This window comes from Apteryx mantelli, chromosome 2 (assembly GCF_036417845.1).
Source record: "Apteryx mantelli isolate bAptMan1 chromosome 2, bAptMan1.hap1, whole genome shotgun sequence".
Classification (NCBI taxonomy): Eukaryota; Metazoa; Chordata; class Aves; order Apterygiformes; family Apterygidae; genus Apteryx; species Apteryx mantelli.
The window spans coordinates 33,598,602-33,610,964 of record NC_089979.1 but is presented as its reverse complement, the minus strand read 5'-3'; the positions used below and the strand labels follow the sequence as shown (position 1 = coordinate 33,610,964).

At 34.8% G+C, this 12,363-nt stretch overlaps 1 protein-coding gene across 4 annotated transcripts in view; it reads left to right on the top strand.

Moving 5' to 3' along the window:
- The window catches only part of PCMTD1 (protein-L-isoaspartate (D-aspartate) O-methyltransferase domain containing 1), a 49,886-nt gene extending 40,172 nt beyond the window's left edge, over positions 1 to 9,714 (top strand). For all 4 annotated transcript variants that reach the window (XM_067290445.1, XM_067290448.1, XM_067290446.1 and 1 more), the window contains 3 exons: positions 2,054 to 2,225; positions 3,796 to 3,919; positions 8,736 to 9,714. In XM_067290445.1, coding sequence (XP_067146546.1) covers positions 2,054 to 2,225; positions 3,796 to 3,919; positions 8,736 to 9,106 — 667 coding nt within the window. In that variant the 3' untranslated portion in view covers positions 9,107 to 9,714. The remainder of the gene's footprint in view (positions 1 to 2,053; positions 2,226 to 3,795; positions 3,920 to 8,735) is intronic.
- Positions 9,715 to 12,363: the final 2,649 nt, after the last annotated feature.

Below are 12,363 nucleotides of genomic sequence, written 5' to 3'. Positions count from 1 at the left end.
GTCTAAGAACAAATTACAGCAGGCATCTATTTCAAGACTTAAAACTGCATTTTTAGGAAAGTACCATGTTTCTCCCTTCAGCCCCATTTTTCTTGCATTTTTGAAGCTCTCAGAGGGACTTTTCTCAATCTTTCAGGTTAAATCAGTGTGATGATGCTTGACTCGAATTGTAGGCAAACTGAAATTAAAGCTATAACATGAACTGCCTGATTGGTCTCCACGGAATTTTGAAAATACGTAATGCTTTTCCATGAACCTATGAAATGAGATAGTTTCTTCAGCAAAGTGATGAATGCCTTTGGTTTCATTTTCTTCCCAGCATTTAACCTTGCCTAATGTGTTTCTAGATCTTTGTTCATCCCTGTTCATCTCTCTGTCTGTTCATCTGAAATTAATTCAACCACAGTTCAGGCTTGCTGCCCAGTTGTATGCAACAAGGAAGTCATTCCTTACCCCTTGCCCTCCTTTTTTTTTTCTCTTTCTTTCTAATCTACCAATATTGTTTGTAGCTTGCAGTTTTTCTACTGGATTTAGATGAGGAACAACAATATACACTGTTGGCCACGTACAGCATGTGAGAGAGTTGCAATAGTTAGTAAAGGATTCTGGGGTCTATCCATGACTGTCCAAAGAAGGGAGCATTGCATTACTTTCAAGATCAAGCATCCCTTAGAAGTAAAATACACTGAATTCTTCAGGCAAAAACTTAATAGACTAGAATTCTAATTTGAATCTTCTAATTAAGATTTCTAGAATTCTTAATAGAATTAGATTTTGTCTAATTTGTAATAGAATGCTCATTTGTTATTGATGATGCTGTAGATCAGAAGTTTTATGTGCGGTATCAGGAAGTAGCAAAAGCTGCCAAGCTTCACTGTAACTGAAGCAGCATTGATTTGATTGTCATCAGGTGTCATACTGGGATCTGCTACTGCTAGCCAGGGCAAAATAATTTCCTTTCCAGTAATTTCCTTACAGTCAGCTGTAAAGTTCATAAAATGGCTGCATGCATTTGTGAAGTATTTGGGAAAAAATCACTGCTTCTGGGTGAAATTTGAGATGCATTGGATTTTAATACTACCAGAAGAAGCTGATTATTTTCTGGACCTACAAGGTATTAGGGTTTACTTCAGAGTTTTTAAGAAAGCTGCATTCCTTTCTATAAGCAACTATGGTAAACCTTGTAGTCTCTCTTCTTAAAGTGGGTAGAGAAAATGTAAAATTTGAAGAAAAAAAGCTTATAATATGTGAATTATAGTGTCATGACATGAGCAAATTGAGCAGTAAAATGCTGCAGAGATTCAAAAATTGTCAGAAAATAGCACTGTAATTGGGAAGATATGAAGCTTTGGCAATGAAGTTCTATCCTGTGCATATGTTTTCTTTGGTATGTTATGCAGTGGTCAAGGGTCCTTATAATCCTTACAACTTCTGTTAAAACTTGGGTCCGCTTACAAGCAGTTATGTAACTTTCATTTGTGGATGAAAATCAGATAGAACAGGTGGATTTTTTTTTTCCCTTGTTCTGTGTGTAGCCAAAAAATGAAAACCTTTTCCAATGAATTCTTTTTCTGGGAAAAATGAGTTGGACTCAAGGTGGAAAATAGGGAGATGGAGGAAAGTGAGTCTTAAGAGCCTAATTCAGCTGGTTATTAGGAATTGAATTGTTTCAACATTTGAGTGATACCCAGGTTGTTGAATAAACCTTGATAAATATACTGTTTTAAAGGGACTCTTATGGCTTGTAAGGTTGTTTAGACAAGCCTATTTGCCTGTCTTTAGAAAGTCTAATGATATTTTGAGTCCTTTTTTGTTTAATAGATAGAACTGCTGAAGATTTTTTTTTTTTGTGGTGGTCCTTAATGTGGCAGAAACAATAGATTATCTTCTAAATAGTATTAATAGTATTGTAATACAGCTTTTTAAAGTGTGTATGCTAACACTTTTTTCATTACCTAAATCTGAAGATTATTTTTCTGTCTTTATCTGGACTGGCTTTCCTTAAAATCTTGTTTTGAAATGTCCCCTCTTTTTTTTTTTTTCTTCCCCTTAGATTTGAGTTCTGTGAACCTGCCTTTGTGGTTGGTAATTGTTTGGAAATAGCCTCAGACAGTCATCAGTATGACCGGATTTACTGTGGAGCTGGAGTCCAGAAAGACCATGAAAACTACATGAAAATTTTATTGAAAGTTGGAGGCATTTTAGTAATGCCTATAGAAGATCAGGTGACTTAGTGACAATTTCCCCTTGCTATCTTTTAGTATAATTATATAATTTAGGAATGCTTTTCAATGTATATTTGACTAAGTTAATGTTTGACTAATGACATCTTGGTTCAGCGTATTGCTGCAGCTGTGTAAATATTAGGTTTTTTAATGAAGTTCTGTACTTTTTTCCCTTAAACTTGTAGAAAAGCATGAATATCCTCATTCCATCAAAGTCTGTGGCAAAACTGATATTTCATACCAGTCCCAAAACTGCTTTGAAATCCCTCCCCCAACACACATACATTTTTACTGTCAGTACTTCAAAACAAAAAAACTCTAAACAAGTGATAGATTTTGGAGAAATCTGGAATTGCTGTGCTTAGTGGGAAACGGTATGGAGAGGAAAAAAATGAAGGAAGAAAATGACTTGCTTTCAGCAGCTTTCAGTGTTACTTTCGCATATTAGGTTAAACATTTTCCAGACAGGAGTATTATTCTAATAATACTTCACACTTCTATCACTTTTCATCCATAGATCCCAAAAAGTTTTACAAAGGTAAGTATTATTCTCCCTGTTTTGCTAATAGGGAAATTGAGAAAGAAAGGGTATGTTATTTAAGTTGTCCTTTTAAATCCAAATATTTACCAAAATATTTTATGATAAAAATGTTAATTATTTTATTGTACAGAAATAAATGTCATTTATATCTACTTTATCAAAATAGCAAATTTGTTTTAAACATAACCTGCATTGTTTGATTACATTCAATTACTTGAATATTTTTGTTTTCAGTATTTATTGAACTAAGATATTGCCATTAGAAATTGGCGGAATTCAACTTAAAAGTAGCCAAGATTTAAAAGCAAAATTAACACTAAGAATATTTCTGCCATATGTGCACATGGTTAGGGTGCTGGACCATGCGAAATAAGGAGAGACTGAAAGAGCTGTGTTTGTTTAGCATGGAAAGAAACAGGCTAAGGGAAGATCTAATTACTGACTTTACTATCTAAAGGGGTGGGTGGGTTACTGAGTAGACAGGAGTCAAATTCTCCTTGCAGATGTGCAACAAAAGGAAGAAAGGAATAAGGTTACAAATGGCAGCAAGGGACATTCTGCCTGGTTATAAGGAAACAACTTTTCACTGTGAGAGTGGCTGAATGTTAGAGCAGGTTGCCCAGAGAAGTTGTGGAATCTCCATCCTTACAGATTTTCAAAACTTAATTGGACAAAGCCTCTGAGTCACCTGATTTAACTTTGGAGTTAGCTGTGTTCGAGCAGGAGATTGGACTACAGAGGTTGGTTCCAGCCTAAAGTATTCTATAACCCTGTGGAAAATTTGGAAGAAGTTACCTTGGCCCTTCATTTTCTAATTGTATCTTTGCCCATTGTCAAAGAAAGTCCTGTTCATTACTATAGTGACCAAATAAGATTTCAAGGAATAGACAATTCCTTTCTGTCCATAAATCAACCTTTATAAATTAATTTCAAAGTATATTGAAAAAGCAATGTATTTAAACACCAATCTGAATAGTACTGAGTGTAATAAAACATTAACCACTTTTTTTTTTCCATGTTTTTTTGCAGCTAACACAAATCTTGAGAACGGGACAGAACACATGGGAAAGTAAAAATATCCTTGCTGTTTCATTTGCTCCACTAGTGCAACCAAACAGAAATGATAATGGCAAACATGATGCTGTGGGACTGCGTAAGTGTCACTTGTGGTGTCTCTCTTTGATGTGACAAGCTTTTATAGTGCCTGCCGGTGTTTTTCTGGAAGAGGAGAGGCTATGCTATGCAGGCATGTAACATGATAGAACAGGAATGTACAGTTTAGAAAAGCAGTAGCTGACTGTTTATGTGCTTCTGGCTCATGTTCCGTATTGCTATACAATTAATATCTTGAATTCAAGTAATGCCCTGTTTCCAGCTTCTCTTTCCAGACTTCTTTCCCTTGAGATTCAGCTTCTTGCTTTCTAATGAGGCACAGGAAATCCGTTCAGCTAATACTAGGTATGTCAGGAGTGCTCACTGGCTGACTGTCTCCTAGAGAAAAATATTTCTTCCTTTTCCCTGAAATGGAAGGAGCAGATCAATACTACAGCTGCAGTTTAGTAGCATGTTAACAGCTGAGTGCGCTTATCTCTGTCTGCAACTGATACGGTGATGCTTAGCTGTTTTGGGCTTTTCTTTGTAGTTGCAGTAGTCTGAGTTGGGTTAGTAAAGGATAGAATGTCTCTGAAAATACATCTATTGCCAAGATGATAAGATAGCACGATAAGGAGAAATCAAAGGAAGGATCAGAGATGAGATGGTCTGCCTGGACAGCTAGGGTTAGGAATAGAGTAATATATGGGGCTTTGGTAACATCTAAACCAGAAAGTACTAGCTTTTTTTCTTCTGTTCCTATGTTCTGCTTTAGCATGCAACTCGATGGGAACAAATCCCTGTCCCCTTTGTGTTCTTCCTCCCTCCATGTGCACTTCTAAAATGCAAAATGGGTATAAACACTTCAAGAGTCCAGAAAGTCATATCAGGTTGCATAGCATGTAACTGGCTATTGGTGATCTGGTTATTAATTTTGAGGGTATGTGTGAGCTCACAAAGGATCGTTGCTTTATTGTAGTTCCATTTGCTTTTTTGTTTGACTTATAGATAATCTTTTCCCTTACGTAATCAGTTATTTGCAGAAATAATTCATTTTTGTAGCTTTAATGCTTGCTTTTTTTGAGACCTCAGAAGTTATTTTCTTAATACTGATTTTTTAATACAAAAACTTTTTCCTCTGTTCTTTGTTGAGAACTTATTCCATAATAGGATGTATCATGGCTAACAGTGAAATATAGAGGTGGCTTGACAAACTGAATGTCTGTTCTTACTATGATTCTGTAGAGTTTAATTCCATAGAAGATACAGGAGGATTTTCAAGTGTTCTGTTACCAGTCTTAAATTTTCATAGTACAGATGAAAACAGTGCAGACCAGTAACATTAAGAAATGAATTTTAGGACAATAAAGCTGTGTCCTATATGTAACTTAACATAATAATTTAAAAATAACTAACTCTTTAGTGAGAAGGGGAAGAGGTGAGTAACACACAAGTACTGCAAAGTTATCGCTATTCAAAAAAAAAAATCTTCAGGGGACTGAAGTTGCGCTGTAAAATGAAATCAGTAAGATGTGCTGCTTTTTGCTGCTCAGGCTGGCTTAGCTTTTCTGTGAATTAAAAAAAAAAAAAAAAGTGACCTTGAAGCTCAAGAAATAAGTCCTAGCCAATTTCTCTTTTATAATACAATCCACACCTCTGTAAAGTATCTCAAATGTCTAGTAAATGTTACCCTCGTGTAAACTTTAAGCCAGAAATGGCAGATGTCATTGCTGATGTAAACATGGAGTCTGTGCCTTTCCTTGGACAGTATTAAGGAGTGATTGAATGCCTTCTGACATACATGTAATGTAGTATACTTACAATAGTTATAAGTGTTACATGTACATAGGGCTTAATAAAATATCTGTGAGCCAGTCATTCTCAAAGTAGAATCTTTTTGTCATGGAAGGCTGTAGAGGTGCTGCTAATGGATCATTTTACAAGCTTAATTATTGGTCAGGACGCAGTTCACTGCTGCTAGATAATTGGAAAAACATGCTTATTAAACTTCCCAAAATTGCATAATGTTCCTTCCTCTCTCTCTTTTTTTTTTTTTTCCTTTGAGTACTTGAAGGAACTAGGGCAGATTGACAGCAAAATGCATCCAAATTTTCATGTTATGTAAATGGTTTAATAGGGGGTATTCAACACCAGATTGGTTACACCTGTGTGGCATATTGCAAGCAAGGGCAAGCTCTGTGGGTATACTAGAAGCCATGCAATAAGGGTCAGGCAGCACTAGCACTGATAAAGTAAATGTTCTGTATTGCAACAGAGCTTACATTTAGCAGTATGGTAATAGGACAGCTTAAAGCATGGGAAGTAAATTTGCATTAACCCATAAGGTATCGTGTGTACTAAAAATTCTGTCTGATCACTACTTTAGTACATCCTGACTCGCTGATAAATCACAATGATAATTCTAATAGTCTAAATTTCATTTTAATGTAATCTGAACAAAGGACAAAAGATGCAACATCCTAGATTCTGCTAAGTTTTATTAGAGTTTTTGAAGTTGGTCTAGCCTCGGAAGTAATTGGATAATAATTCTCAAGCAAAGTAATTTTGGGAGGATCACTGATCAAAATGAAAATGAGTCATGTTTCTTGCTCAGTTCTTATCATACCAATGATGATTTATTGAAATGAGTGCTTGATAGCAATATAGTTAATCCTACCCAGTTTACCGGCTAATGAGTGACAATAGCATAAGCAAGTGTTGACAGTGTATTCAGGTAGCTTTCCAGCAATTTTATGCTTTCAGGTTTTTTGTAGTTCTTTATGGTGGCACCTCTAACTCTCTTCATGTGGTCTTCCTCCTACTAAAATAGCCTTTCTTCCAATTTAGGATAACGCTAATACATTGTCTCAAATAACCTATACTTATTGGAGTGGAGGAGGAGGAGCAGTGAGTTCTTGGTTTGAATCACTTTGCAACTGTTGGTTACAAAATAGTCACTGCTCTTGAATATGCTTTCCTATTGATTAGGACAAGTGTCCAAAACTTCAATTTCCACCCTTTCTTGTTAGAAGAGATAGCTTTCAGCTGTCCTATCTGTAATACTAATCTTTTATTAATAAATAGCTAAGTAATATTAGTAAATAACTATCAAAGATTTCTTTCAAAAAATAGGTATATAGTAAGTCTGAAGACTTCTAAACGCTCATTTTCTTTATGCTACCTGTTTGTGTGCCTGAGATGCTGAACAGAAATACAGGAGCTTTAGGTCTTGACTTATGTAGTATCAATTGTTTGGCAGTTCCTAATTTTAGCTTATGATCTGGGATGTGATTATAATCATACTGCTGTGCAACTTTCCTTAATTGCGTTCATATCTGAAGTACTGGTGACTGATTGTTTCTAATTACTTCAACTTTGAGGACATTTCTTTGTCTTGAAACCTTTTAAACGTTGAAATCAAATAGAATATAATCAATCATAACTAGCACTAAAAATAAAGTGTCTAATCTCGTACATGTTTAGCAGTATAGGTGTTTTGTATTGTCTTATAGGTTAAGATGAGCTTGAATAGGATGCCTTGTTTCAAGTTTTTTTCCATCTTTTGAAGGAAATAATTTGTCTTTCTTCTGACTTTGAAGTCCTTCTTAGTTCTCTATGGAATGAATGCCTGCCAGTTCATTTACTTTAACTTCTAAACGTCTTTGTGCTTGCATTTATTATGATTGGCACAGAATCTGTGATTGTGGCCTGTTTAGCATGATTTTAAAAAAGGGTTTTGAAAATGGTCAGATAGGGTTTGTTTGTAACTTTTGGGTTGTTTTTATAATAAACAAGTAGAGTTTGGATATTTTTCAGTTGGCAATAGCCGAAATCAGTGTTACTAGAACTGGGATGTGTCAGTCATAAATATCCTTTGTCTTAAGTTTGAGTAGCTAGTATGCAACTGAAGTCAGTGTATGAAACAAAAGATTTAGTTAGAAATACATTGAATAGTTTTTTAAGCTTAATGCAATATTGGAAGTGTGTTCATCCAAATTACTACTTCACTAAATTCTCCCTTTGGTAGTCCCCATGAATTTTATGTTGCTTTGTATAGGAACGAAAATGAGAATCAAGAGGGTTGAATAGGCTGCAGAGTTGTCTGGGTTTTTTTTAATAATATATTATTATTATTATTACCATTATTATTTATTTATTTTTAATCTAGTGCAGGTCATACACCAGCCCAGCAACACTTAGAATCATCATCTGCCTTTCTGTCATTGGAAAATATGTGGCTTTTTGCTTGTTGCTACTCTTTTTGTTCTGGACTTCAGCAGTTTTGCTTCATTTTCTGCTGCAAAGTTATAGGTGACTTCACTTGCTTGGACAGCTGCCAAGCTGGCATGGCTCTCCCTTAGCAGTTGGGGCCAGCAGGAGAAAGGCATCTGTGCTGTGCAGACCGATGTGGCATAGGGGGCAAATTCTTTCCCAGCTGCAGAATCTTAGAACAGTACCATAAGCAGGTCTCAAGACTTTCCAGATGTTGAAAGGTGGCATTATTTGATGTATGCTTTCTTAAATACTTTAATAATCTTTCCATGCTTTCAACTTTTATTTCATATCTGTCAAAAGACACCTTAATTTCTAGGACTCTGTATTTTCTGTAAAAGATTAATGACATTCCGGAAGTCATCTTCAGCTCAAATTTGAGTTCTTTGAGCATGTCTGTTGAGTAAGATAAGTCTTTCAGTAGTAAATATGCTACAAGGTTTCTCAGGAGCTCTCTATCTCCCCTTGTTTTATTTGCGTATTATACCGTGTGCTAAAAATTCACTTGCTCTTAAACATTAGTCTTAATGTCTTGCAGCTAGTTTTTTGTTAGAGGGAAATTTCACTTAGAAAATGAATATAACTTTTTCTCTCTTTCTTTTTAGCTCCATGTGCTGTTAGGAATCTCCAGGACCTAGCTCGAATCTATATCAGACGCACCCTTAGAAACTTCATAAATGAGGAGATGAAAGCCAAGGGTATTGCTCAGAAGGCTCCTCCAAAACGAAAACGCAGGAGATGTCGTAGACGCAGGATTAACACCTATGTATTTGTTGGTAATCAACTCATTCCTCAGCCTCTAGATAGTGAAGAAGATGAAAAGATGGAAGATGATAACAAAGAGGAAGAGGATAAAGATCACAGTGAGGCCTTGAAGCCGGAAGAGCCTCCTCGAAATCTTCTTAGAGAGAAAATTATGAGCCTACCGTTACCTGAATCTTTAAAAGCATACTTGACCTATTACAGAGAGAAATAACTTGTTTTAAGTAGAAATAATGCCTACTGATAGTTCCTTTATTCTTGAAAATGTAGCATTTATTAAGAAATAGATGGACAAATTATTATTAGTCTTTCATCAAGACTGAAGTACAGTGATAAATTGTAACTTATCTCTATCTTGTCTTTGCTACAAGGAAGACTTGCATTCAACAGTAGAATCCCTTTTTAAAAATCTATTTTTCTTTAAATTTTGAAAATGCTGTTTTAACTCTGATAGAAATATATATTCCATTATGCAGCACTAATCAATATTTTGCATGGTAAGTCTTTTTTGATCCCTACCAGATTTGTATTGATAAAAGGGTGAGTGAAATTTTATATATGCTAAATAATTGTTGAACATGTGCATCTGACTTGAGCAATTTGTCTGTATTTATTCTTAGGGGAACACTTTAAATATGCAGACACTTATCTTCAGATGTCAGAATTGAACCCTTTTCAAAGTTTATTTTACTATGGCTTTGTTGCAATCATTATTACTATGTTGGTATAGGTGTATTCCAACAACACAAGTGCAATAACTGTATACAGACACTGAATGAGCTGGCTTTAATGAAACATGAAAATACAAGTTCTGACATGTCAGATGGCCCCGCTACTTCTGCATTTATCTTTTGCCAAAAGATCTTGCGAAAAGCAACAGCTTCTCTCAGAGCCTTAAGAAAACCCATCATATTGAATATAAAACAAAGCAATGCTTACTTCAGCTCTGCTTATTTAAATCCATTGTACACTTTCGGTATTTCTAATTAGAGGCACTTCCTCATTTCCAGGAAGTTTAGGACAGTACATCTTGTTTATTTCTAAAACTCACAGCATTGAGACACAATGTTTGGTAATAGAGATTGTAATTTAGATTTCAATCATCTATATTTACTGCTTTTAAGTAGAGGTAGAATTTAGATAACGTTTAGTTTGTATTGCTTATCGGGATAGCTATAATAGTAGAAGTTAGGATTAATTCAGCAAATGCACTTTAGTAAGTGGATTTTATACTTAACATGCATCTCCAAGAAGATAGACTTGTGCTAGCCTCTATTTTGTTCCTGAACATGGCTCTTAGCACAAAAAATATTTATAAAATCATATGCATCTTTTGGAAACCTAAGAGTAGCGGTGCAACTGTGGGAACTCACAAGAGTGCTGATTTAAATACTTTTATCATTTTCCTCTCTACTTGGTGAAGTTGCTTGCAGTTCTTTTTAGCTTTGTTTGCTTTTACCATCTTATTTCTTCATTCTCTATTGTAACATAACCACAAGGGAAATGTTGTTTATTAAGAACTTGGCATGATATGCATTAGAAGCCAGGATCATTGGCAACATCTGCCTGTTGGACCCAGTGGAAAACATTCCCCTTGAAGAAATATTCTGCACAATACACTTACAATACTGATAATGTTATTTTTCTAGTGTAGTAATAAAACAGCATCAAACAGTAATAACAGTAAATCCTATCTTTCTTCATCAGTTAAGTTGCCTAGTCCAGATATTTATAACCAGGCAATATTCATGTGGTCTAACAGTCCGATATTCACTTTAAATATGAGCATTTTGTTACATCTGAGAAAGAAGATAGTACATAATCCCATGATACTGATTCTTCAGTGTGCATTTCATGCTATAGTCATTGTTTTTTAAGATACATCATAGTAATCTTTAAATGGAACTTCATGAAGGCCTGTTGTACCAGCATGTGGAGTTACTTTCCGCAATATATTTACAGTATAAGTAAACGAACTTATTTGAAATAAGTATTCTGACTTCATTTTAAAAGCAGAAAAAACTAATAAGAAATAGTTTTCCAAAATAATGGTACTAATAAAGTAATTGTGATGCTTCAGCTGTAAGAACTGAACATAATTTTTTTTTAATGGATTATTTTAGATGGAGTTTAAGTGATCTGAAGTTTGAGATGTTTTGTCTGTCTCTCCTTCTTTCTTGGAATCTACATCCATAAGCTCAAGAATATGAGATTACTAAATATTACTTATATACTTTAAGGACTTTATACAGGATGCTTTTGGAGAATAGCTTTCTGCATTTTTTCACTCCTGTATACTTGGAAAAATGGACAATGGATGATTTGTCATGATTATTCAGTATGTATTTTTTTGAGTCACTGAAAGAGAATGTGTTTTTTCTGTGTTTTATACGTGGATTTATTTTACACTCTTGAATTTATATTTGCATAAATAAAAAGGTAGAAATGCAGAATGAATTAAAACTTAATTTTTGCCATCTCAGTTGACGATGGGGACATTGTTGCAATAAAATGGATTTTTGGTGGTTTCTGCTTGCTTTAATTTCTGTGTTTCCATATTAGTATTTTTCTCTCACTTGGAAATTCAGTTTTCAGTTTGTTCATAGTTAGTTCAGTAGCTTCTTAATAAATGCTATTATTGAATCTCAGAAATAAAGATAAACAGTAATATAACCTCTTTCTCAATTTTGAATTTGTGCAAAGGCCTGAAAAGATTAAGTATTATTCATGACACAAGGGAACTATTTTGAGCTCAGCACTACTTTTGAAATGCTAATGTGAAGTATTAATTTCTTCTGCAGAGCTTGGTCCTTATTAAGCTACATTCAAGAACAGGTTCGCTTTTTTTTTTTTTTCCTAAATACTGCGACTGTTTTAACCCTGAACAGAGAAATTATCTGGGTTACAATAAATAATTAAGATTTTGATGCAAGGGTGGGCAAATAGCAAGTCACTTTTCCTTTTGAAGCTCCCTCTTGATGAGGCCATGCTTCATTAGCGGTTAGAGATAGAGGAAAAATATAATGTGGATAGGCTAAGCTGCCTGCAATTCTGTAACTGTACTCAATATAAGCAAGGATGTGATGAACTGGAACTTTTTTTTTATTCTGTGGACCAGAGGATGACTCGAGACCAGTGCCAAGATAACTTGGAGGTTTTTAAGCACATGCTGTCCAGGAAAAACTGAACAACAGCCATCCCAAAAATTTGGGAAACAATTATGATAGGAAATCACTGGGAGTCAAACACCTGAACATCTTTGTTCAGCTGAGCACTGGCTCTCTTGTTTAAGTGTTTACTCCTTAGTCTGTATTCTCCTCAAAGGAAAGAAAAAAACCCATAAAACTACTTTATGCACATGCAACTTTTTCTCTGAACATACTTTTTTATGCATCTCTGCCTGTCATTTTGAAAACAAACAGCATGGAATTTAATCAAATGTTCTTGAAAGCTGTTCTAATGTGCACTGTG